The sequence below is a fragment of the Lepisosteus oculatus genome, chromosome 28 (genome assembly GCF_040954835.1).
Source record: "Lepisosteus oculatus isolate fLepOcu1 chromosome 28, fLepOcu1.hap2, whole genome shotgun sequence".
NCBI classification, from domain to species: domain Eukaryota; kingdom Metazoa; phylum Chordata; class Actinopteri; order Semionotiformes; family Lepisosteidae; genus Lepisosteus; species Lepisosteus oculatus.
Window position 1 is genome coordinate 5,734,620 of NC_090723.1, and position 27,520 is coordinate 5,762,139.

Here is a 27,520-nt window from a genome sequence, read left to right on the forward strand (position 1 = left end):
AGCCCCTAATCATTTAACTGAGCCCTTTGCTGAATCAGTAATTTGATTGATTAGATCTATCTTGCTTCCAGCCCTTAAACTGTTAAAGATTTCAGGTTAACTAGTACATATTGAAATGTAACAAAAAATGCAATGTTTAGCAGCTGAATAATGCTGGCAAATGATTCCTTGAACAATGAATTGATGAAGGACTTCATTAAGTCCCGGAGAGCTCAGCGGGGGTTAAAACCAGCAGACACTGTGGTCACCAGGAAGAGATGTGGAAAGATCTGTGTGCGCACACACACACAGACAGACACAGGACCGCTCTCTCTCTTCCCCCTCCCCTCCACCTCTCTCTCTCTCTCCTCCCTCTCCCTCCCCGCCCCTCCCTCTCACCCTCCTGCTGTAAGGACGTCCCAGTCAGCCGTCTGCGGAGCAGGTTGTCAGAAGAGCGAGCGAGATCGCTGGCAGGAGTCAGAGGCAGACGGGAGGCAGACGCTTGCAGGAAACAGAGAAGGGGGCTGGTGGAGGCAGAGCGAGCGAAGGGCAGAGAAGAGAGAGAAGGTGGGGGTGAGGAGGAAGAGGGACGTCTCGCCAGCAGGAGCGAGTGAGTGTCAGTGACAGGCAGGCAGATCCTGGCTGCCGTCGTCCCTGTTGGATTCCTCCCAGCTTTCCTGACTTTCACCTCCTTCGGAATTCCCCCTCTCGGCCGGTCCCGGAGATTCCTCGCCCCCCCCCACCAGCAGGCTCGTGGTCAGAGATCAGGACAGGATCGTCGGGAAGGACGGACGGGGGGAAAGATGGAGCCCATGCCCACAGCGGGCTCCGGGGAGCCCAAGGAGAGGAGGAAGATCCAGTTCTCGGTACCGGCGCCTATGCCCAGCCAGCTGGACCCGAGGCAGGTGGAGATGGTGAGTGTGCAGCCCTCTGTCTCGTGAGAGTTTGCTATGGCTATTTCTGCTGGACTTTTGCAATGCTGTGCAGCAGGCTCTCCAGTGCTATACCACATCTGTTTCTCTGATTAAACGGCTTGAGCCACCCTCTTTCTCCCTCTGACACATGCTGATTAAGCCACGATGCTCCTAGGCGAGCTGTCATAAGGGCTGTGCTGTGGTCATGTCGACAGAGAACTGGTAGGTCGGAGGTCAGTCTTTACAGCAACAGAAAGCCAAAGAATCAGCTCTCTGCGTATAGCAGGTCCTGTAGGTATACCAGCCTGTTCTTCTTGCTCTTTAGTTTTCTCTCAGTTTCCCACACGGTACGACGCAAGACAGCTGTAGTGGAACGACACTTCACGCAGGTATCGCCAAAGAATTTGTTAGAAAATGTTCCTTGTCGTTTTTTTTCATGTGTGGAAAACACGTTGGATGTCTCTGTCTTTCCAAGACCTGCCGTGTTTTTGTTGGAAAGAAACGGACCGTAAAAGCTCCCTCTTCCTCTCTCTCTCTCTCTGGGAGACCAAGAGACTTTTCCCTTTCGTCTTAAAGGGACGTACTATATCTGAAGCGGGGACTTCTAAAAGTCTCTCCAGCTCGTTCCCTGTGCTGGTCCCAGTGCTCAGGACCCACGGCCCAGCACTCCCACAGAGGCAGCTCTCACGCAAGCAGCAGGCGAGCCCTGTCAGCTTGCTTCAATTCTAGACAGGCTGGGAAGGGAGAGGTCTCTGGAGGCTGCCGCCGTGATGCGCGGTACCTGTCAGCTTGTCTGCGATATCGCTTTCACCCGTCTCTCTCCAGGACAGGCTTTTTTTTACACAGCGTTGCGCTGGTGAAGCGAGATGCATAACAAAGAATCCAGCTGGGACACTCAAGGCATGAGACCAGACACCCTTTATAATCTGCCTCAGTTGATCCTGAGTCTTTCATATTTTGGATTTAGGTCTGACAAAAAAGAGCAAGTCAGACTTCATATGCTGGGCCTTCATTCTGTATCAGTTTGGTTGCGAATCCTATCATGCCTTTGCAGGGAGAGAGTTCAATAATTTTAATAGAGGCACTGCTGACAGGTGTAATGTGACAAGTGTTAAGAACTCCTAATTAATTAGAGAAGGGATTTCTGTCAGATGTCGGGTGCCAACACTTATCCTGGTGACTGTCAGCCTGTTTGTCTATTTAGAGGTAAAAGAGGGCAAGGAAAAACACAGCAGAGACTCAAATGTGCCGCCGAAAATGAAAGCAAAATAGAAAGAAAAGAAGATGCAAGTAGATGTTGGGTTGGCAGAACACTGCTCTCTCCATGCTGGCAGTGTTATTTCCCTGGAGCGCCAGCGTGAGATCGCTCTCCGGGGCTGTGCAATGGACTGTGGGGTAGTGGGGGGGAGAGGGAGCGGGGGGGGGGGCAGGCGGGGTGTTTAACTCGCTGCCTGGGGAGTGTCATCGCCTCGCCCCTCGCTGCCTGCAGGGAGTGATGCACGCAGGGCCAGCTGTGGCGGGATTATCCCATCAGGCCTTGACCCCTTGATCCCCGAGCAGCATGACAGCCCCTCCTCCGGGGCTCGGCTCTCGAACAGCGGCATTTATCACATCGGCCGCAGCAGCAATCCCCCCGCCCCACGGCCCCTCTCTTTACCACACTCGTGGTCCTCCCTCCCTTCCTCAATTGGCCAGGGCTGTGTTTCACTCAGTGCCCGGGGGGTGCGCGGCTCGGAGCAAAGTTTGCAAGTGGCAGGAGAAGACGCGAGCTGCGCTGTGTTGACGGAGCGAGGATCGGTTTCAAAACCCTCTCTGATCTCTTAAGAAATGGAGCTTGCAAAACTGAGCTCAGCGGCAGACAAGCACCGGGATTCCAGATGACAGCTCCAGCCCTGAGACACTTATTTATAGTTAATCCAGTAATAAATTGCCGTCACAGATGTACTGCTGAGTATACTGCCACGTTTAAAGTTTTTTTTTTTTCCCACCAAGAGCGGTTACATGTCTGAACTCTATTTCAGGCTTTATCAGTCTTTTCATTGCTGTTCCCATCTCCCATCTTTCACGCCTTCGTTCAGCTTCCGAGCCAAGGGAAAGGAGGGGCAGATGAGACGTGTTTGCCGTTGCATCACTGCAGAGACAGGTCTGGCCTCAAACCAGAGAGTTGGGGTGGAGGATTAATGTGTCTTATGTTGGGGAGGAAGAGTTCATTTCTGCAGTTATCTTTCAGGGGGAGCAAAACTCACATTATTTATCTATTCACTGTGAGTCTAAAGACGGTGGGACACTGGATCTGAACTGGACTGTCCATGCACAGTCCACCCCACCCCATCAGCAGCAGCCTCAGAGTTTCCTAGCCAACTCCTGTCTACGGGGGGGGGGTGTTTTGTATGCAACATGGAAAATAACCAACAGGTCTCTTTGTAAAATCTCGATTTCAGCTGCAGACACGCCAACCACATGCTTGAAATGGGAGAAAGTGTCAAATTCGCCCCTGATTCAGACACTGGCCGTGAGGCCAGTGAGACGCAGCTAATTTTTCACCTGTGACACCTGCATCTGGGATCCTCGTGGATCCCTAGGGCCCCTGAGCCACAGAGCAGGTTAACATTAAAAAATATTAATATAAAAAAAAACTAAATTGCGCATCACAGCTGAGGGCAGAATCTACTAATGAGAGCAAATCCTGATTAGAGGCTGATATACAAGGTCTAATAATATTAATAACATAGAATGGGCAGTATAGAGCAGGAATTAGGACTCTGGATTCCCAAGGAGAGGTTTGTGGGTCCAATCCCCACTGCACACACTACTGTTGTACCCTTGAGAATAGTGGGTCCCAGCATTCCTGGGGTTACCCCTACATCAGACCAGCACCCCATGCAGACAAGACTCATGCAATCTCAGGCTAACACTACCAAAACGGATTTAGCATCTGGACTGATGGACCCAAGGCACAAATACAATAAGACTCTTGCAGGATTTTTTCTGGTTGTCTCAAGGGGTCAAGTTTTAACAGCCCTCCCACAAGTCCCCTGCTTTTTAATCGTGCAGTATAATGAATAATGCTGTGCAGACATTAGGTACCATTAATCACGTAACATAAATTAGTCCCGATCTTTTATTTCTCATAACTCAGCAAATGACTATTGGTTACCAGTCATGGAATGAATTGTCAGGCAGTTATCTGAGAACACAGGGGGTGTCATGACCCCCTTGTTTCATTGCTAGGGGAGCCTAAGGAAATGGCCACGCAGCTGTGCCCATCCCAGCAAATCAGTTACTGCAACCCAGGTGAGTCTGCTTCACACACCCACAACTCTGTGCGTAAAGACGTGCCTCCCATGAAACAGTGACAGTAAGGCTGTGGTTTTAAAGGATGCTGTGCCTACAGTGTGTACTCTTACAATCCAACTGTCTGTGAACTGAGCAGACAGAAAATTCAGCTGAGACACATAATTAGAGCGCAAGGGAATAACTATCTGTACCTGGTAAGAATGCTAGCTATGCTTGACTTCACCTCATTTAAAAGTTATTTACAGGACCTCGATTACATAGCCGGTAAATGATTCTGCATCTTTCAGAGCCCCTGCTTGCAGCGTCCCCTTGCTTCATGTGCATCACCTGCTCTGCCCGCCTCAGCGCCCTGGTGCACTGAGCTCTCAGGGGTGTGCGTCCTGTCTGCCATTGCAGGGGCACAGGGAGAGTCACACGGCCCTATACACACTGGGTCTGGGGGGGGCAGACAGTGACAGAGAGAACCAGACCTTGCTGCCCCCCCCAGACACTACGTTAGTGTCCTGACAGATACGATCTCTGCTGCCGTTCTCGGCACAATGTCTGGGACGAGTTCCTGCCATGAGAGACAAGCAATGACAAGTCCCCCTCCCAAGAGAGGTTTAGGAGGTATTACAGGGCTCCAGCTGTTGAATTGCTTTGGCCTGATTTATTAATCTAATAACCATGATTAGTTAACAATTATGACTGATTATAGCAGGGATGTCAGATCCGCTGATATTTTATACTGATATTTTCCAGGTCTATTTATATTGGCTCTATTTAAAATGCTGCTCTTGATTTGGTGGACAGTAGCTATAACTCGGCTTCCAGTTTGGATAGAAGTTTTCATTCTTTTAAAGTGCATATTAACTATTAATCTGCTAAGTTAAATAAGAGATTGAACTGCAGCCATAAGCAAGCCTGTTTGGAAGACAGTTTCACATACTACATTAAAATGTTCTTAATGTATCAGGTCCTTTAGTCCTGGGATTTGGAACACTTTTACTACACAGCTGAGTTCATCAGTCAGGTGCAGAGGTCTCTCAGGTGTAATAATAATAATAATAATAATAATAATAATAATAATAATTGCTTACACTTATATAGCACTTTTCTGGACACTCCACTCAAAGCACTTTACGGGTACTGGGGATCCCCCCCACCACCAGTGTGCAGCCCCACCTGGATGATGCGACGGCAGCCATAGTGCGCCAGAACGCTCACCACACCACCAGCTCTCAGTGGGGAGGAGAGCAGAGTGATGAAGCCAGTGTGCGTGGAAGGGGGAAACAGAATTTTGACATCTCTTTTCTAGATCCATAATTGTTTCTTATGTCTTACACACAGATTCACTCTGAGGAGAAAAAAAAGTTTTTTTTTTATGAATTTCAGTGAAAACCAAACATCAGTTAAAGGCATACAAAATCAGATTTTAAAAGAGCAGAAATTTCCAATAGATGCTCCATCGTCATCTCCTACTGGGTACCAGGATGGTTGTAGGTGTTTATTCTCACTTTCTGAAAAGGAGGACCAGGATTTACATTAGGAACAGCATTCATGGGAAACTGACCTTTTACAGAACCGAGTCTGCAATGTGTTTACAGACAAACATGCAAACTGTCAAGCATATTATAAACCCAATTAGGGATCTGTATCACTTCAAGATCTGTCTACCATCCCTAGGTACTAGACTAATGCAAGAAGAAAGACGGTGTTGTTACTTGAAAAGTTTAGCCCAGCAACTTTGGAGAGGATGTAGCAAACAAGTAACACATTCTTTAAGTTAGATATCTGAAAGAGGAGGAGTTTATTTCATTATCTACTTTGCTGCCTTTCTCTTTATGACTCGTGAGTGATTCTTTGATGTGTTCTGATTAGATTGTTGTTTAACATCATGGGCAGTATTCACAAAAATGATTATTTTGACACGATCAGTATTTCCTGTTATTTTCTCAAAAAGGGGAAATAACTCTCAAGGTTTGAGATCCTAAGTGCACTGCAGAGACTGAGTTATTGGCCTTGTTATATATTTATGTCCTGGAAAATAATCAGAAACCTACTGATGAATTTGATCACACTGGCATATATAACAGTCTGAAATCTCGCGTTTTCAAGGTGATCCCAATAAAGCTGATCAATAATTAGTAATTTGCTACTGGCTAATTTTATGATATCACCTGATAAGCAGGGAAAATTATGGGTGTTCAGCAGCTGATCTATAAAGGTAATACTGAACTGTACTAGAGCAACATTAATCCAACCCATTATCATAAAGCTGCTTATTCCTGATCTGGGTCACAGCAAGAGCAACATTTAACGTCACAAAACCACACATCAAAAGGCTGAAATGTTGTGATATTGTCTAATGCAGATTGTCATTAGACATTAGATATTGTCTGATGTCTAATGAAGGGAAATGTCACAGAGGGAAAATGACCCACTGAATCCGGATAACAGTAATTCTCATCGGACAGGGGTATGCATCCGTGCTAATATCAACTTAGAAAAAAATATGAAGAAAATATTCCAAAAATATCAATTCCCTGACTGATGTAAATGCACTGAATATTGTTAAAAAAGTCTCTCTGCAGCACAGAGGAGCAGTGGTTAGGAGTGCTGACTCGCAGCACTGGGGCTCTGTGTTCAAATCCAGACTTCTGTCTGTGTGGAGTTCGTATGTTCTCCTCCGGGTGCTCTGGGTTCCTCCCACAGTCCAAACACATGGCAGGTTAATTGGCTTCTGGGAAAACTGGCCTCTGGTTCCCCTGCGATCCTGAGTTGGAAGAAGCATTTAGACAACGGATGGATGGAAAAAACTCTCCCGCTGCCCATATAACTTCTATCCTCTGGCTCGTACTCCACTCTTGAATCTAAAGAAGTCTGCTGAGCTGACATTCTCAACACTCTTGAGGATGTCGAATTCTTGAATCTGTTGCTCGATTTTTTTATTCTCGTTATTTTCACTGTTCAAGACTAAAACGATTCATTTCTATAGGCCTGTCAGATCAGGACATTCCTGTAAGTCCAGGAATGTATCTTCTTACTCTTTTCTGGATGGATTCCAGAGCGGCAACATCTTTTTTAGAACGCGGTGAAAGAAACTTCGTAGAAAATATTCTAAGTGAGGTCTTACTATTGTGAGAAATTGTGACAGTTACATCTCTCCTGACTTCATCAAATGCTCATTCACCTTAGCAAATAGTAGCTAAGATTTGTAGTGGATCGAAGTATGACTACTTATTTTTGTAACTCTACAGTAGTGTCCCATATGTTGATTAAATCAGGGAACTGCAGATGTTTTTAGTGTGTACAAAACCCTGGGTTAGGTGAACTACTCTAAGAACATGCCCAGTATGTCCCCAGCACGATTACTTTTTTCAGCTTTCCTATGCAAGGTTTACAACATTGTTGTAATCTACATTACATCTGCGTGATTTCTGTTGCCTTCTGTTAATCTTTTACGTGCAAAGCACTCCTGTCCAATCCCCCATCCCCCTGGAATTGTTTGGGAGTTTAAAGGTCCTGCTTTTATTTCCAAACAGATCAATATCACCAACACCTGGCTGGTGTCTATTCCAGCTCCGCCTGTGGCCAAATAAGAGCAATTCAGCACAAAGGAAAAGGCCGGACAGTCATTGCAGGCAAACAACCCCAGGATTTTCCATCTCACCGCAGTGGAATGTGGTTGGAATGTAATATTTATTAGCATTTGTCTGGAAGAGGGATACCGATTGCAATATGAAGCTAATCAGAGTGAGGAACTTGGCAAACACAGCTTGTTAAATAAGAGAAACTAAAAAACTTAACAAAATCGCTCCTGTCTGACTAGCTTTGTTAGGACGATTGGATCAAGTAACAGACAACATAAATCACATCTGAAAAACTCCATTTCCTCCTTTTTTAATTTCTGTTGTGTGTTATCAGGTGGATCAAGTCTGGGAGATGGAAATCTCTCTGTCTGGCAAGAGCTGACTAGGTCTATGTTATCAGTAAAGGAAATGAGGAGGGCTCTTCTGTAATAATGCACTTTGTGAAGAGGAAGCAGTTGATAAGTCTAGTGCTGCTTCTTAACAATGCAACGGATTAATCAATTTTAACAGCTGGGTCCTGAGGCAGTGATGCATACGCAAATAACTATTTTTTCTCTTGTAGTTGTCATTTTTCAGTTTGGACAAATTATTTCTTTCAGTTCTTTAAACTTCTTTAACTAGACGAGATATTTGCAAGAGTGTAATGCACTTACATTATACGAATGTAAAAACAAGCAAAACCAGGCCATGAAAAGCTTCTCTCTGTGTTTAAAATGGAAAAATGGAAAACAATGTAATTCAAAGGGAACCATTGTGAGGACACTGTAATAGGGGAAGGCACATCATGTCAGCAGGAGTGTGGTATACAGTACTTGGTGGTAAATATAGCCTGGCCATCAACGCCTCACAGTTTCCTGATGGTTAAGTCTTTATTACTGGTGTGCTTGGACAGACAGCCCCCGCACAAACAGCGGGAGAAATTTCCACAGGGGAAGCCAATGACTGTAGCACCATACACTGTTGTGCCACTGGCCACTCACAGTGCGACAATGAAATACATCCCCCCATGCCACCTCACCTCCGAGGTCATTTCAGAATTGGCCAGGTGAGCTAATTCAAAGCACAAACGGGAACAGGCAACCAGCTATGCGATGGGGAAAAGACTGGCTTGACACAGCAGAGCTCAACCATATTAAAAAGAGCACCTTCAAAATAGGTAAATGTCTTTCAATGGAGCCTTCATACCAGTGCTAATATTCCCATAATCCGTTGTATGCGGTATGAAGGCATGACATGACAGGCAAAGACCCCCCACCATGCCGCTGTGTGTGTGTCTGCTCTGCAGGCATTGTTTTGCAGTGGCAATACCACCCAGGCTGCCTACTCCAAAAAGACTGGAATAACAACACCCAGGAATTAAGTGTACTGCAAGGATTATGGAGTGTTTTAATCCAAATTTGGCCTAACCCCCTTGGCTGAGGGCTAACCTCTGGGCCCCAGGACTGCAGCCTGAGGAGCGACCAGGGGGCAGCTGCAGAGGCGAGACGCACTCGAGGGAGAGAAGGGGACCACGTGCAGTATTTATAGCGGCGTCTAAGTGAGGAAATGACGTCAGGAGTGATTGCAAATTACTGGAAGCTGCATCTGATTGAACACAGCTGTTGTCACCCCCCCCCCCCGAACTCTCGGTTTTTGGGCTGTGGCTTTTCAGCTGGGGACCGAGGTGTGACCGCAGCGGTAGGAGAGCAGGCCTGTGCCAGTGCGCCCACTGGCCCTGCGCCCAGGCACCGCCGGCACCATCGGCACCGACCTTGGGAATGTTCACAGGCATTCCAGACTAAGTAAATTAAGACAAGGGGGAATAAAACACAGGGCGAGGAACCAACACAATTCATAATAAATATCTCAATCAGGAGTGTCCTGAATGTATTTTAAAGTGCATATCCCATCAGAAGCTAACGGCATTTAATTCTGCATGCAAATTTGTTGGTCCTGCATTTGAAACAAACGGTTAAGGAGGGGTGATTCTCTCCCTCTCTTTAGGATTTCAGGGTTTAAGCAGCCTATGGTGCTACGTTGCTGTTCGCTCATCTGCTCCCTCCATCTGCGAACTGATGAGCAGAGGGAGCTCATCAGTTTGCACCTTCCCAGGTGATCATCTCCTGCACCCTTATGCCTGTGGCACTGCTAGATCAAATAGGATAGATCAGGGGGCTTTGGGCACATGGCTTAAAACGACCTGGCTCTGCTCTAAACGTAGTAGCACAGTAGCCCTTGTCAGGTATTATTAACAGCCAATCCCTGATCCACGGTGCACCTGTCTGTAAGAGAGCTGACGGTCAGGTGTGGCCACCTTGCTGTGTACCAACTCAGTGATAAGCTTCGGCAGGAGTTCGGTGCTAGCTAAACTAGATGGGCCGTGCTGGTAGAGCACACGGACCCTTCACTTCTTGCACACTGAGTGCTCTTGCTTTATCCACTTGCCTGCCTTTTCATGGAAATGCACACTGGTGCTGGAGCACCCATGTATGTAAAAAAGCTGTGTTTAGAGGAAGTGTTGCTTTCCCCATGTTTGGTGTGAGAGAGCAGATGGGAAATGAAGTTTTCTTGGGGCTGGTGGAGGTGCACAGCGCTGTGGAGTGGAGGGAGAGGCAGTCTCGACAGTGGGCAGAGCCATGTGTGTTGTGCAAACATGGATGTTTCCACTGGACTGTTCGTACGAAATGTCAAGGTCTTGTGCTCTGTGGGCCAGGGAGGGAGGTTGATGCAAGAGGCAGTGCCTGAGCAGGTTGTGAGCAGCTGCTTCTCAGGAGAAAGAATGTTTTCCTGTTGCCAATTGTATCTCTTATTTCGTAAGCACCACAAGATTCTGAGTCATTGTTACTTCTTAGATTACATGCCATGTTGAGAAACACTCTCTTAACCTCACTGCTGCTTTTACTGGGTGGCCGAACAGAAAGGAAGATTTAAAGAGTATTTACATTTTAAACTTTAAGAGCCAGACCTCTCCCTTTTGACAGTGGCAATGCTGTTCAAAATGGAGTTCGCATCACAAGAACATTTGCACATCGGTTAAGCTTTTAAAGCTGCACTGTAGCACACCAGTATTTTAGCAAAAGTGAGATGGGTTAGGAAAACAGACTGAGTAGTGTCCTACACATGTACTGTAGGTTAAAGGAACTGAGTCTCTTTTGTCTACAACAGAAATCATTATGAGTGGACTGAATAAAAAGGTGAAATTAATATATCAAGGACTATTCAGCACAAATGGAAACTACTCTATAAGGATATTTTAATTTACACAGCAAATTCCTTTTTTAACCTAGGGGGCACATTCTTGCGCTAAAAACCGCTGTTGTCTGGAAGAAGCTGCTTAACCATGTTGTTGAAGCTGATTCCCATCAAAGGTCCACCTCTTGTTTGTAACCTTCCTTACCTCCTCATAAGTAATGGTTTCTTAGGGCCAGATGGTTACAAAATCTCAGAACTTCACATCCCTCCCAGAGGTTGCAGTAATTGTCTTTCTTTCTCTCCTAGTTCCCACAGGACTTTCGCATGCTTTATATTTTCAGTCTGTGAAGAGCAAACGGTCCCCACCTCCCTCTTTAATCTGTAAAAGGGATTTAATTTACACTGAAAATCCTCGGCTATGGCAGTAATGACAAGAGCAGTTTCAGGGGAGCTCTACGCAGGGCAGGGATTAGAGAGCAGCAGGCAGGTTCCTGCAGTGAACAGCCCTCAGCAGCTCCCCTGTGTTCAACACTGCAGGCTCTGTTTACCATCCAGATACCCCCAAGAGCAGCAGGAGAGGACAGCCCTGCGAACAAAAATATTTCTAGCATAACCTGCCCCCTTTCAGCTAACTCCAAGTATGCCACAACATGTTCTGCCAACTATCGAGTAAAAAAAACAAACATTTCAGTTCCCGGCTGTGCAGCAGTGCTCAGTTTTGCTGGGTTGCTTTCTGGGAAGTTTTCAGAAAGCAGGGAAGCATCTGTCAGCAGCCATATCACCCTGCAACACACAACTGGCAACCCACTGAAGCTCAGCAGGTGTGAGTACCTGGATGGGAGACCTCCCACTTACACTGTACTGTAAAAAGGTGCCATCCTTCGGATTAGATGTAAAACCGAGGTCCTGACTTTCTATGGTCATCAAAAATCCCAGAGCATTTTTCCAAAAGAGTAGGGGTGTTACCCCGACGTCCTGCCCAAATTTCCCCCTGGCCTTTACCAATCAATGGCCTCCTAATAACCCCCATCTCTGAACTGGCTTCATCACTCTGCTCTCCTCCCCACTGAGAGCTGGTGTGTGGTGAGCGTTCTGGCGCACTACGGCTGCCGTCACATCATCCAGGTGGGGCTGCACACTGGTGGTGGTGGAGGGGATCCCCATTACCTGTACAGCGCTTTGAGTGGAGTGTCCAGAAAAGTGTAAGCAATTATTATTATTATTATTATTATTATTTTTATTATTATTATCTTGACAGTGCAGCTGTAGGCTGTAGGCAGTATAGCAGGGAGACCCCCTGTGAATAGTGGGGCTCTGAGACTGGGCTTATGGACAGGGAAAGGGACCCCAGAACCCCAGCGCTCTCACTGGGGATTCAGCCTCTGCTGGCCCGAGTACACAACCCCCGGCCGCACAGAAGGGAGACACCACGCACATCCGGCGCTGACTGGCAAGGGGATCTGACAGGGCTGTCAAAGCAGCTCTCCCATCAGAGAGTGGCCGGCAGCAGCTCTGCACAGAGACAGGTAGCTGAGTAATCAGCCCAGTGGGACGAGGAGGTGGCGGTGCTGGTGCTAACCTTTGTGAGGTGAGCAGCTGCAAGGCTGGGCCTAGCAGGGATTCTCCGGGCCGTAATTGATGGCACAGCGCATTAGCGCTGCTCTTCTGTGCTCTGCTCCACTTTGCAAATGTCTCATCAACCTAACTGCCAATTAGGTGCCCGGGGGGAGCCTGTCTCTGGTATTTACTGCCGCTGCCCAGGGGCATGCTCATCTCTGTGGGATAATTGGCACCCCCCCTCCCTGGCTGACGTCTCTAGATGGACGGACCAGGCTGCAGCAGTGCGAGTGGCTGCTTTTTCAGTTCGCACCTTCCCAGGTGATCATCTCCTGCACCCTTATGCCTGCGGCACTGCTAGATCACATAGGATTGATCAGGGGGCTTTGGGCACACGGCTTAAAACGACCTGGCTCGGCTCTAAACGTTGTGCTGTTGCGCAGTAGCCCGTGTCAGGTATTATTAACAGCCAATCCCTGATCCACGGTGCACCTTGTCTGTAAGAGAGCTGACGGTCAGGTGTGGCCACCTGAGCAGCCCTGTACTGCCCCTGAGCCTCACACAGGTGGGCAGAGGGCATGAGATGGGATGTGTATGGGAGCTGTTCCTGTTTAAGTCTAATGTTGGCACAATCTGTAGATTCACACTTTTTTAAAATGGCACAAAAGCTCCTTGAAAGAACTTCACTGGGCAGTCAGAAATACCCTTGTTTTGAAGCGGTGCATCTCATCTGCTGTAAGATTTTATTATCCGTCAGTTTGGATGCAGGGAGGGAACTGACACAGTTGCACCAGGCTCTCCCTTTCTCATAGTTTTTGGTTCTGGGTTCGATCCTAGTCTCTTGTGTGAGGTGTGCATGTCCTCCCAGTGTGTTTTCTCTGGGTGCTCTGGTTTCTTCTCATTTGCCATCTTGAGACTCTGGAGTTTAGAGACACCTGTCCCCCAATAACATATTGAGTGAACATGTTCATGTGTCCTGTGATACACTGGCATCCTGTCCAGGCTCTATACTGCCTTGTGCCCACTGTATGCAAGATAAGGCTTCAGATCACCATGACCCTGTATGGACTCAGAAATGATTAAAAATGGAAGGACCGATTTTCTGCAGCATTTATGCCGCTGAGTAAATGTTCTGCAAACAGCTCAGCAATTGCTAAGGTCTGTAGCCACACAGAGAGAAAAAATAGATTCACAAAATATCCCAACACAAGACAGATCTGCTTTTTTCCTGAGGGCAAGCTGAAGACAGTCACAGAAGGCTATCCAATAAAATAATAACCATACACTTAATTATATACTGTATAGTCATTTTAAAAATAGTCATCTCAAAGCATGTTTGTTAACAAAGGTTATTGTTCTCACTCTAATTACCAAAGGCTAATTAATGGATACTGAGGTCTGTCCCCAGTAAAGTCCCCACACTGGTAATCTGCAACTCTTAACTGCAAATCAACAGATCAACTGAAAGCCTCTGTTAAGCAATGCAAAATATCAACACCATGAGACAGTGATGATTTACAGACCTTGTACTCCTAAAAGACTGGGACAGAGAACAGATATCACAGTGTATGTATAAGGAGATTAAAGGGAGGTCCAGTTAATAGCAAACTGATAGAGATATAGTTACAAGTGATTCACTGTGTGTTGTATTTTGTAATAGGTTGGGAAATTCTGCTAATGAAGTCATGCCCATAAAGCACCTTTGAACTAAAGTGAATTAAATTGAATTGAATTACAATTAGAATCAGAGAGGAGAGCACAGCCAGTGAGACTAGGACACAGTCACCCTGCGCGGGAGAGAAAAGGCCAGGAGACGAAGGTGTCTCGCGCTGTGTGTGTCTGAGGCAGAGAGAGAGAGTGAGGCAGGGTCCCAGGAAGACTGCCAGAGGCAGAATATTCTCAGTTGAGACCCTAGAGCTATTACAGTCCAGCTTCTACATTTCTTAGCTTGGCATTCCACTGTGAAGCCAAAAGAAAAGGGCACTTGAGGGACTCAGCCTGCAAAGTGAATTCTCCTGGTTGGGCCTCAGCTGTACTACTCTTGCCTTGTGACCAGGATTTCCCAAGCCATGGTGCATAACCAGTCAAGTGGGCTAGAGTGACCAGGCTTATGGCTCCTGGTGGCTAGATCAGTCGTGGTTTCAAGCCGCAAGATATTCCTCAAATACTCAACAGCGCCCCCTGTGCCTTTGTGCGCACACCTCATAGGGAGTGCTGTACAGCTCGCAGATTGAAAAAAGGCCAAAGGTCCTGACAGCTGGGCACAGTAAGGGAATGTGGTAAGAGAATGCAAGATGTAAGTCTTGCTTGTAAGAGAATCATTACCGTTTATCAATAGGTCATTCTATATTGAGTATATATGTGTGTGGTGGGATTATAAAAATAAAATAACTGCTGACTGTGAAGTTGAAACACAAACTTGGGTAAAGTGACATTGTATTAGGTGTGGCACGAGGAATTCCAATGCGCACTGGAAAAGGAGATGTCTGTGCCTGTAAGTTCCCTTCCATTGCTGGTCTGTAGATGTTATGACTTGAGTGTTTAAAAATAGGGAAAATGATGGGAAAAGGTATAATGAGAGCCTAGGATGGGTTTCTGTAAGCCAGCATGAGACCTTCCAGTCTCTGGGACTGAAAGCCAGCCCCGTGGCTTCTTAGGAACTGAAAGTGAAGCCTGGACTCAAAGGAAGGAGATGCAGAGCCAGAATCGGCCTCCACTTTAATGCTAATATGCATTCATTATCTGAGGCTCATGAGCAGAAGGCTGGTAACAGCTCTCCCCTGAGCCCATGAATCTAGTTTAAGACGTTCCCGTGATTTTAATAGGGTAGGTGATTAAGGAGAATCTCCAGAGATGCACGTCCCTTCGACAGCCCAGGTCCTTGCTCCTGAGAGCAGACCCACATCTTCACTGCTCTCCATCAGGCTGAGGGAAGTTTCAGAGAAGGAGCACAGGCCACTGAGGGACGGCCATGTGCAGTGACAACGACCACACACTGGGTCAGACTGACCCCAGACTGCGGGATAGCTTGGCCATATCTGGAAACAAGGTGGCGGCCCTTCAGGATTCTCAACAGGAACGAAGACCCAGCGTAACAGGAACATATAATCAAGTTTCCAATGGCGGAGAACTCAACCGCGTAAGAGCATAAGGATAAAGTCCTCTAGCCATACAAAATACACTGTTTCTAAATGTGGCATCCTGTGAAAGGAGGATAAATAACAAATTGTTTAACCCAGAAGCTCTTATAAATGCCCAACAGAGCACAAGGAATGTTAATGACGTCAGTACCATGAATGCGGCTTTGACTTCTTTCTTCTGTGTCCATTGTGCACAGAGCTCCCAGGCATCTCAATATGCAGCCATGTCAGGCTCTTCCTAGACAGGATGGGGACCTTAACACCCCTGCAGAAGGAAGAATCGGAAAGCCTGGCTAACTGAGTGATTTTCTTTGCCTCTCTATGGATTATGCAATCAGTAGTTTTAATTCATGGACATCAGCTCTGCTCCTTAAATTTCAGGGGTCTGTTTCATAACAGCACAGTATAAGCTGTCCTCTAGTGCCCTTGACTTCAGTGGGACTTTTCATTATCATTGTGCCCCAGAATGGAGTCTCCCCTGGATCTCTGTTAGCATCGGGAGACTCCAGAATGGAATGAGGGGAAAGGGCACTCACTACACACAGGTACACAGGCTGGGAGATTCAATTAACTCCTTTTCCCCCAGTGAGCTCAGGGAATGATTAATGCTCTGGTCAAGTTGCGGATGCAAGGTCACTGCTGGCCAACCTGCTTCCCTACATGCTAACATTCATGCACACGGATTCACAAAGAGGGTTTCGAAAATGTAAAAACAATCCCCTGAAATCCATTCCTTTCACCAGCGTTCGTCATTAAGAAACTCCTCAGGGACGTATGAAATAAAAGTAGTTATTTTGTGGAAAGCGCACTTTTGAAAGTTTGGTGTGAACTGCTTTCCGTTGCATCTTGTTGAAAATGAATCTGTTCTTTGCAAGAACTTCTGTAACTGGCTCCTTCAGCAACCAGAACTGACTCCAGGATGCAGGCAGAGGGTCCCGGAGTGCCCAATCCTGGATAACACTGATACAATAAACTCTAAAGGCCACATTAAATCGCTCCTTTCCAAATAATAATAATTCCTAACACTTATATAGTGCTTTTCTGGACACTCCACTCAAAGTGCTTTTACAGGTAATGGGGATCCCCTCCACCACCACCAGTGTGCAGCCCCACCTGGGGAGGAGAACGGATTAGTGAAGCAAAATCATATTCGATAGCTAATTGAATTTCTAAAGGCTGGAAACACTAGGAAGTCATAGATCATTGCCTGCATTTACTCTGTTTTGGTTTTCGAGAGATGAGCTCATGCCTTGTTTAACCTCTACACTGTATTCAGTTTTTCACCATGTGCTACTGTGCCTTACAACAATCTTCTTCACTTTCAAGTGGCATAGTACAGTACAAGGCTTACAGTCCTGGCTTCAAGCAGCTTGTTTAGCACTAATCCTCCATGCAAATTTAGATAAAATGGTCACATACAAATTAGTTTGTACTTATATTGTACTAATATCCATTTGCATAAATGGATATTAAGCCAGCAGTCCATACAGTACATTCATAAAGTATTGTAAATAGAACAAGGTAATTGTAGGGTTAATTCAAGTATGGTTCAGGCTATAATCAGGTCAATGACTTTGTTATTAAAAAGCAATTAATCTACAATGTAAGGTGACAAAGTAATGTCACTCTATTACTGCTTTAACAATATATTCCAATTCTGAATCATTTAAAAATGGCCTAATCTAAAGTGCTCATACATTTCAGGGCTAATCAGAATCTGTGAAACCAAACTAGAGGAACTGTTCTAAAGACTTTCCAAACTGGGCTGATATAGGGTTCCCACATTTTCGGGGTCAGTTCACCCTCAAAGGGAGAGAGATGTGAAACCCTGGTCTCACTCAGCATGCTGCAGACTCGGTAAATGGACCAGGACACCAGCTCCATGTGGCCCCCTGCTCTACAAAAGCTTAGTCTCTTTTAGTTTTAGGAGCCTTGATGATTTTTTCTTTTTAAGGGAATGGAATGCTTTGCAGATTTAAGGTGTTACTCAGCACCTCCCCCTCCCTCTGGTGTCTCAGGACCTTGTCAAGGGTAGAGAGAGGAAAGGGGAGACTGCTGAGAATGGAGAGAGGCAGGCAGGCCCTCCTGGCATGATGTCAGGAGAGAGACGTCTGCCCTGAGATCTCACACGAGTTTCACTGAAAATGAAAGAAGAGTAGAAAAGAAAACAGAGCAATGGGGAGAGCTCAAGTGCTGTGGTGGTGTAGGCCGACACTGATTAACACACGGCACTGATATCTGCCGTGCCTCCCTCCCACCGTCATCGGCCCCCTCCCTCTCTGTCCTGCTGGTGTGACCCCTCCTTCCCCACGGTGTGGACAGAAAGGGCAGCTGGAAGGAGAGAGGGAGAGAGATGCACAGTCCGGGAAGTCAAGCAGACGGGGGCGGCGTTGCAGTGCATGTCTGTCAGCGGTGCGTGTCTGGAGCCGAGCTGGGATCATGGCTTGGACAGATCAGGTTGACACTGGCAGCCCTTCCAGACACACCCGCTCAGCTCTCTCCTTGTCAGCCTGCCAGTGGGCCCCTGTGTTTGTGTCATAAAAGTGGGAAAACAGCCCAGCGCCTGTGTTAATGCTAAAGGACCATCAGGCTCAGGACATGAGCAGACTGAAGACCTTACGTGGTCAGTGTTATTAATCACTGGGAGCTTGCAGACAGCCTGATGAACTGGAAGACAGTTATGTAGGAAAATGAGCATTGTTCCAGTGCTCCATGAGTCTATGAGCAAGGCATTATATCTGCAGCCTAAGCCACTCTGGTACACCCCCATCACACACACACACCAACCTCATTTCTGCACCTCTTGTCTGGAGGACTGCTGTCTGTAGCAGTTCCTTGCTGGAGCAAATTGAACTGAGCTAAGCAGAAACTGCCAGTGGAGGACGGCTAACAGCACACAGAGTACGAGAAGAAACAAGCAGGAAATATGATACTGGGGAAAAAGGGTCTTAACTCTGCTCAGGCTTTGACGGAGAGGCTGGGCCTGACTGGTAGCAGCGCTGCTGGGGGCAGGTTAGCCCAGTAAGTCCCCCTGTTGCAGACAAGACTGCTACTACTACTCCATTCTATTGGACATGTTCATTCCAACCAGTACTTTGCATGTGTAATTGATCCTTAATTACCTAATTGACCTTTAATTTATTAGCATACCCTTAATGTCTTAATTAGGCACTTAGAGTTAAAATAACTAATTGTTTGGAGCTTATGTTTGCAATGGAATGGAATAGGAATAGCAGAGGTTCATCTGGTCCCTGCAAACACATTGCCCCCGTCTCCATGAAACTGGTGTATGACATGAGAGATGTCCAAAAAATGACAGTCTCTGCTGAGACTCAATCTGGCACTGCCAGCTCCTTTAATTGTATATTCTGCCAATATGCTGCATTCCGCAAAGTCTTGCTGAGGTGTTTTAAGAAAATAAAACCAGAGAGACAACAAGTAACAGCTCAAGATCAAATAATGGTATCCTTGATGAGAGATTAAAAAATCAACAAATATATTTAATAAAGTGTAACAAAATCTCAGTGCAAAGCAGTGTTTTGTGAGCTACAGTTCCCAGGCCTCATTTGTCATTGGGAATTTTTTGGTCAAAATAAAAATGACAAGTGAAACGTAGCTTCTTTCTACAGAAATATAGACTGAAAAAAGTGAACTGGGACTCGAGGCTGACCTGTGTGTCATTCTGATTTCTCTGTCCGTAGATCCGTCGCAGAAGGCCAACCCCGGCCACCCTCTTCAGAGTTTCAGACAATCCGTCCCCAGAGGAAGAACATATCTCTCATCAGGTGAGACCGTCGCCCTCTGCTGGTCTGGAGGGTGATTGCAGTGTACTCTCCATCATCATTTGTCCTCAAGCTGGCTCTCTTGCTCCTTTAAATATTCAGAAATCAAGAGGCAAAGTCAGTGATCTGATTTTGAAAATTCAAAGTTACTTATCATAATATGATGACACTTGTCGTTTCTGATGTGCTGCATGTGGACCAGTCCACTTCCATGAAATTCTCTGCATTATTGTTGAAGATGATACTTTCATATTACTCTCTACTCTGATCAATAATGCTCCTAATTTATTTACTTATATATTTAAACACAGTGATTCCCTGAGCAGATTTATAATGGGATGTTTTCCAAAAGGACAATGTGATTTACACAGGCATTAACGCCGACCCCAGTTAAATCGTACATGTTCATTTCTCTAATTAACAGCTGTCTGAGCATACGCAAAGAGAATGGCTTGCCTGTGGGCTCCGAATGTGATTTCCCTTTGTTTCTCATTGATGTCATTTTGATCAATGGTGAAGAAGTCAAATTTGGAACTACTGGAAATGGGTTTCTGAAGTTACCATGGGTTTAACTGATGTAACGAGGTACAGTAGAGGAGATGAAACAGCTGGGAATTACAGCTTAATAGAAGGCACATCCATCAAACACGCAGGCCATGAACGGACAGCTGTAAGCAATGCCCCCCGCAAAACTGTTAATTCCTCCCATCAAGATGCAGATTACGCACTGAGGTTTAATGTGGGAAACACTGCTCATAGTCTTCTTCTCACACCCGAAGAAGGCGGCACAGCAGAAACGTCATGTCTCTTTCCTTCTCTTTTCAGCAGGGAATGAACCTTTACTTGTTCCTTTGCAGCCTGTGCATGCTGATGCATCTCCCTGCTTGAACGTCTCTCTCTTTGCAGTGGGTCGTAGGAGAGAATGGAATCCTGAAACCCAAGCGCTCCAACCCCTGCGTGTACCACCCCCCTTCACTGAGAGGTAGGCCAGCGTGGGAGATAAACCACATGAGCGTGCCTGTGTGGCAGAAGACGGTTTCAGGGGGACATGGTGTCCAGCCTTTCCTCTCACTCAGGAGGGAGCCCGGTGTCTCATCCGGTTTTCCAGCACCATGCCCCACTGGGCCTTCCCCCTTCCCCGTGCTTTAGGATGGAACCTGTAAATCCTACATCCACTTCACATCATCACCTGCTAGCACTGGCCTTCAGTGGTCTCTGGCTCAGCCTGCTTTCACTGGGTACGATTCCAGTGCCACAGAAAATCCGCATGACTTTTGCGGTGCTCGGGCTATTATTGCTCGGCTCCATGATGCTATCAGTGTGTTTCAATACACTCTGTTCTCCCTGTTCTCAACGTGAGGCATTATGCTGAGATGTTTTAAGAAAGTAGAACCAAAGCAGCAGTCCTTTGCTGAAGCTCTCGGTCTCTCTGTGCTGTGTGCTGTCTCAGGCTGTCTCAGGCAGGGCAGTGTGCACAGTGTGTACATTGGGGATTAGGGTCGAGTGACAGCTGTGTAGTGACTGTGAGGCTGGCCTGGATCAGCCCTGGATTACTGCACCACCCACCAGCACTCTGCACACAGCTGGGGCTGCAGCACACACACTGACACGCACTTTCATTTGTGATGGAGAAAGAAGAGAAGCTTCGCCCTAGTGCTTGCAAACACACATTCACAGGAGTCACCACGGTGCTGCACTTCCACTGACTGCAGCAGTTAGCCAGGTTCTGGACCTGCTGGGACCATGCACCCAACAAGTCAATCCTGGCAGAAGGGTTGGTCCTTTAAATGCGAAGGAAGGAATGAAATTGTACACATCTCTCTTTTTCATTAACAAAGCCAGGAACGGTAAAGTTTCGTTGTGCTGATCCCCTGCACAAACTATTACTATTAAACTGCATTTTTGTTCACCGTACAGTAGTTAAATGAACACATTGACGGACAAAAGGTGACTGTAATTTAAGTGCTAAAATACCTTAGTTCTTTAATTCTCCCTACTGTAATAGCTCAGTGCTGTAATACCTCAGTAGAAAAATACCCCAGTGAAGTAACACCTAGGTACAGTAACATGCCCATACAGGAATACCCCAGCACACTGATTCCAGTGCCGCAGTGCTGTGGTGGTGAGAGGGCAAGGTGACCTGAGGAGACAGAGTCCGTGTCTGAGGGACAGAAACTGGATTGTAACTCTGAGTGAGTCAGCGCTGCTGAGAGAAGGGGAGAGAGAAAACAGGTCATAATGACGAGGAGGGAGAGAGCAGGCAGAGAGGAGGCAGAGGAAGGGAGTGAGAGGGCAGAGAGGGGAGGCAGAGGAAAGGAGCGAGAGAGTAGAGAGGGAGGCAGTTGGAGGAGCAGGGAATGAACGAGAGAGATTGAGATGGGAATCTCTCGTACTGCCTCAGTTTTTAAAAAATCTGTGCCCATGCTGCTTTGCTAACTCGTGTCCATATGCATGATGTTTGCATTTTATCAAGAGGACCCCGCTGTAAGAGAAAGGCACACAGAGAGAGATGTCACTGTATGTGTGACTATCAGCCTTCCTGTCTATGTGTGTAATGCAGAACTGGAAAGGGACAGAATTGTTTGTCCATCTGTCTGTGTGAGCCTGTCTCCTCACCTCCTCAGTATATGGGATGGTCTGTCTCTAATATCAAGTCCTTCTGTCTGTCCATTTAGTCACCTACTTCACTTCTGTCTGCACTTGTCTTCATCTCTGGTTTGCAGCACTAACGGGGATTTTAAGAAGCATGTTTGTAGGGGACTCTTGAGTGTCTTAACCAATAAAGACACTCACTCAGGCTTTAGAACCCAGGTGTCATGGGTTCAATAGCTCTGGACAGCTTCCCCAAGTGGTAACATTCAGCCAGTTGTGCTGGGAAGGGCAGGAATTAACAGCCAGGATGCTCAAAGCTCTCTTGTAAATAGCAACTCCCATTACTTGGCAGCCACCTTGCAGTCCTGCAGTGATGTCAATGAGAGACACGCCCACTCTTCTGTCAGGATCTGAGCATGGCAAATAGGGATGGGGCTCTGCAAGGGAGCGTGTCATGAGGAGCACGCTGTCTCATTCTTTCTTGGGTGGTTGACAATTACAACTTTGGTGGGTATGCACAGTACATGCAGTAATAAACAGATGCTTTATTGCATGGTTGCTAAAAATGGTTCACATTTTTTTTAAACTGTTTTCTTGGCTTAAACTGCAAATGACATGTCTAAGAAACATATATATCCTTTATTTCTAAAAAAAAATATTTTTGTAAAAGGTACGGCTCTGGACCTATTGGTTGAGAGGAGGGTGCATGTTTAACTACAGCATGCCTTTAGCTGTGCTGCAAACTTTCGATGAGAACAATGAACACAGCCTGCGAGTCTCTGTCTGCCTGTACCCTCGGGGCTTATTTAAGCAGCTGCTAGTTGTTACAGCGACGCCTCGCTGTCAGAACACGAGGTCTCGTTCCCTTTAACAACTACAGCGGAAGCGGAGCACAGTGCTGGTTATACTGTGGAAAAGTGGTAATCCTATCCCTCTGTCCCTGTGTTATCCCTGTGTCCCTGTGTTATCCCTCTGCCTCCCTGTATGTCTGTGTCTGTGTGTACAGCGGTGCAGCGGATGGCTCAGGCTCACATGCAGGCGTTGGGCGCGTCCCCCCCGCTGGAGGACCCCCCCGAGGGGGTGGAGAGCGAGGACGGCCCCCCTGAGGCAGAGATGTGTGAGGACAGTCCCTGCACCCCCGCAGAGAGCCCGGAGGGTGAGAAGGGCGCCCAAGGGACCTGACACTCCAGGGATGCGAGGCGATGGGTGGACACCCTGAAACGACGCACGTGCTCTTGATCGGGCCACTTCTTCATTGCCCAGGAGTGTCCGCAAACATCAGAGCCCGAACCGCAATTGCAATTGCGGCCTTAAATCAAACCACAGCCCTAATCCTAGCCCAAATCCTAAATCAATATCAGTAGCTCATTCGCATGCTCGTGCTGACAGAGCCGTGGGTGTCTGGAAGCGCCTGCGGAGTTTTTAAGTGGTCAGATTAGCAAGCTGGCAAAGACACGCCATACACACACCACTGTGGGACTTCCACATGGGGACTCCTCCATTACCAGTCCCCCGAGACTTGACGTGAGGAGAAGCCGCAGTGGAGAAACCGTTCTGCAGCTGCTCTGGTGTCCAGAGTGTCCGGCAGCTGGAGTTAGTGTCTCACGCTGCACGCTGTTTTACGAGGACTGGGTTTCCCAGCGGTTGCTTCGGCGACCGAGTTTGACCCCGTCATCCAAGACATCTTCTTTCAAACATAAAGAGAAACCAGCAAATCTAAAGGTGTTATCGAGAAAGTATTCATGCTGATTCTACAAAATGATGTTTTCATTCAACTAAATAAAAAGAACTTTTGAACAATATCAGTTACAACTTCAAAGACAGGAGGGTAGGTCTCGAAAAACACACTTGGGAATCCATGCTTTTTTTAATCACACTTAACGATACTCTCACTGCACCCTTGACCACAAAACGACAGGTTAACATGTGCTTGTGGAGGGCATGTACCTGGTTATCTAAAGAGCAGGTCTCTTAACCCACATGCCTGCAGTTGTCACGGGACAGACACACCCATTGTCTGAATTGTGCAAATTCCATGTAACTGTGATTGCATTGCTATATGGCGTACAATTGGTGAGCTTTAGGTCTCAGTTTGATGTGTTTAATCAAATGATGCAAATGCATGCAGGTAGAAAAAGCATCACGAATCCTTATGCATTATAAATCCTTCCCCCTACAAACCCTGTCATAAAAAATGCTCCTGAAAACTTGCTAAAAAGTTCAATTGACAGACAGGGCTTCACTTTACAAACCCAGGAGCCCCCAGTTCATTTGACTGCAGGACACACTAACGAGGCTCTGATGTCACTTCTTGTCTCCCCAGAAACAAAATCTGATCCGGAGAGCGGAGCCCTCGATGAGCAACAGGACCCACTCCTGACAGGGTCAGAGGTCACCGGAGGGGAAGAGGCCGTCCCCCAGACCCCAGAACCTCTTGGCAAACCAAGTGCGGAGAGAGAAGGAGAGGAGAGTGAAGAGAGAGCGAGAGGGGAGTGACAGAGAGACAGACAAGGAGGGGGAAAGGGGGAGGAATCAGAGAGACAGGAAGAACTGAGAAAGAGGATGCTGCGAGATTGGAGCAGAATGAACAGAGGTGGGAGGGAATGTGGGTGTGAGAGACCGAATTGCCCTGTGGATAGGAAGTGACTTCCCTTACAGTGAGCAGTTTGTGGAGGTGGCCTAGTCTGCTCCTGTCTGTCTGCTTGTCAGCCACTACACACGGATAGACGTTTCACTTTTGGTGACCTCTCCCAATGTGCCGAAAATAAGATGGTGCACAGGGGCAGGGAGGCATGTTCATCCAAACAGGTGTTCCCATTATAGAGAGGCCCACAAACAGACCTGCTATTCAAACCATAGCTTCTTTCTGTAAAACATCAAACTGGTACAATGGGTCCTAACTATGAAGAAGGCTTTTTATATATAAGTAGATGGACAGATAAATCCCAGCTCTATGGAAATGAGAGGTATGTTTGCAACACATCACCAATAACAAAATGGTGCAGCTGCACGTAAGGGAAGGCTGACACACCATAGGTACAGGAATGGTAGGGACAGCGCCACTCAATTTGGAGGTGCTCATTTTCATATGGCAGAACCTCCTGCATCTATTCTGTATAATACAACATTCCCACAACTCCAGCAACTTTGTGCTGGCTCACGCGTGTGCAGAATCCCACACAGCCAGCTAACAGTGAAGCCTGTGGTCACGCAAACAGCTGACAGCACTGCGGATGGAGGTAACGTTGGCTGAGCTGCACCACGATGCTGGAGACTGTGCAGCGAGCACCTGAGCTTGTGTTTCTCTCTAGTTCAGCACTGAGCGCCAGTCAGTCAGGCACTCTCCTGCAGTGACACGCTACAGCACTGGGAAGACAACACACAGCCCACAGCAAGTCCTTCCTGCTCTGCTTCACACTCACCCCACAAACATATACAGATCGCATTCATACCATTCCCTTTTCTGTCATGTCCCTGCTGGCATTGATACCGTGTGTCTGGTCTCCGTGTGCCCAGATTCGGCCGGGTGCCTGGTTCCCTCAAGACGCTGCAGCTCCCTGTAGTTTAGCAAACACAGGGCCTGGAGGAGGGAGACTGCAGCTTAGTGCACACCAGTTCTGTCTTTCCCAATTGAGAAAAACTAAAATCAGTTTAAATAGATCTCGTTAAATCAATTTCTTTCAGAATTCCCATTAAAATGGGACCTTGTATGGCAGGACATTTCAACTCCACACCCTTACAGTCCACTTTATTGCCTCCTGATAATCCTACGCTTAGTACCTATGGAATGAGTGGGAAGCAGCTGACTTGGTTATAGTTCAGACATTAGGTTGTTCCCCTCCTTTGCAAACATTGTTTTGCAAGGAAGAGAATGCTTTATGCATGTGGCCCACAGCCCTGTGTTCATGAGGCTCAGACCTGTGCGCCACATCGACATGCCTCCCCCTTGTGCATTTCCTGTGCAAACGGTTTTGGAGACGTCTCTTCACTGCAGCAGTTGCTGCCTGGAACAGAGAGCTGATTCGGGAAGAGGAAAGTTGCGCGTGGGCATCTGCTCAGAACAAATCTGTGAGGTTCCGAAGCGAGGCAGCTGGCGAGCTATCAGGGCCCAGCCGAAAATGGCACAAACTGCTCCTTTAAAGGTGAATGACTGTGGTTGCCCACAGGACAAGACCTTTTTTGAGCATTTCCATTTTTACTATCATTGTTGTTATTATTTGAATTGTTGTACTATTGTTTCTGTAACTACTTCTCTTTTTTAACCATTATTACTGTCATTATTATAGTCGTAAGTATGGCTGTCATGGCTGATGTAATCCTCCTTTAGGGCTGAAATTGGGGTCTGGCTGGGTGTAGAAATGTGAACACTTGTTCATCTGGGAACTACAGCACAGCCCTTTAATGGTGTAAATGGAGTTTTAGAAATCTTCCTCAAGCTACAGTTCATTGTTTTTTAAAATAACACAGTGAAGTAACAAAGGTATCAGTAGCCGAAAGTTTGCAGCCTCCTTCTACTGTCCTGTTGAGTGCTCTCAGCAGAGCTCACCTCCACTGTCCAGCAGTGTGATCTAGAGCAGAGCTCACCTCCACTGTCCAGCAGTGCGATCTACAGCAGAGCTCACCTCCACTGTCCAGCAGTGCGATCTACAGCAGAGCTCACCTCCACTGTCCAGCAGTGTGATCTACAGCAGAGCTCACCTCCACTGTCCAGCAGTCCGATCTACAGCAGAGCTCACCTCCACTGTCCAGCAGTGTGATCTACAGCAGAGCTCACCTCCACTGTCCAGCAGTGCGATCTATAGCAGAGCTCACCTCCACTGTCCAGCAGTGTGATCTACAGCAGAGCTCACCTCCACTGTCCAGCAGTGCGATCTATAGCAGAGCTCACCTCCACTGTCCAGCAGTGTGATCCGTTGCTGTTTCACTCCACAAATTAATTAAATTGATCAAATCAATACATAACAAATTTGCATTGCTTTAATTTGCCATCCCTGTTTGAACACCTATTATACTGACTTAATTTTGTTCGCTTGGGTGTAGGTTAATATTTAATTGTGTCAACAATGTGTTCATGATTTATTTATTTTAAAAAAACATTGAAATATTTTAGCAGATATGTTGTACATAATGTAATTATATCAGAAGTATACTTTCATGCAGAAGGATTTAAATTTTATCAACCAGTTCAGTTCAAGGTCAACCAACCCGTTTTTAAGGTGAGAAGAATCCTCATTCAATACAGGTGTTGTATTTAGCACTGCGTTCAGCCTCTGAAAAGGCCAGGCTCAGGAAATGTTACGCATTTATTTAAATCACTAATACTTCAAAACCTGGGGAAGACAGATTTGAACAGAAAGGTGCTGTTTGATAACAGATAGATGGTCCGTTGATGACGGGTGTTGGTCTTTAATTGCGTTGTAATCTCTTGTGTTTCTTCTTTCTTAACTTGTACAGCTGTAGAAATGAAAGGAAGTATAAATGAATAATAATAATAAAATGATGAAGAATTGTTGTTA

The 27,520-nt window shown here is 46.7% G+C and overlaps 2 protein-coding genes across 2 annotated transcripts in view; one reads left to right on the forward strand and one right to left on the reverse strand.

Annotated features, from left to right (window-relative positions):
- Nucleotides 1–19,387, reverse strand: part of stard3 (StAR related lipid transfer domain containing 3) — a 40,621-nt gene extending 21,234 nt beyond the window's left edge. Inside the window, exon 1 of the mRNA XM_015362157.2 lies at nucleotides 19,301–19,387. The gene's annotated coding sequence lies outside the window, so the exon portion shown is untranslated. The remainder of the gene's footprint in view (nucleotides 1–19,300) is intronic.
- ppp1r1b (protein phosphatase 1, regulatory (inhibitor) subunit 1B) lies at nucleotides 281–27,520 on the forward strand. Its single transcript, XM_015362161.2, has 5 exons — nucleotides 281–893; nucleotides 19,332–19,415; nucleotides 20,319–20,394; nucleotides 23,011–23,160; nucleotides 24,328–27,520. Exons 1-5 carry the CDS (start codon nucleotides 783–785, stop codon nucleotides 24,498–24,500), a joined length of 594 nt encoding a protein of 197 aa, XP_015217647.2. The 5' UTR covers nucleotides 281–782; the 3' UTR covers nucleotides 24,501–27,520.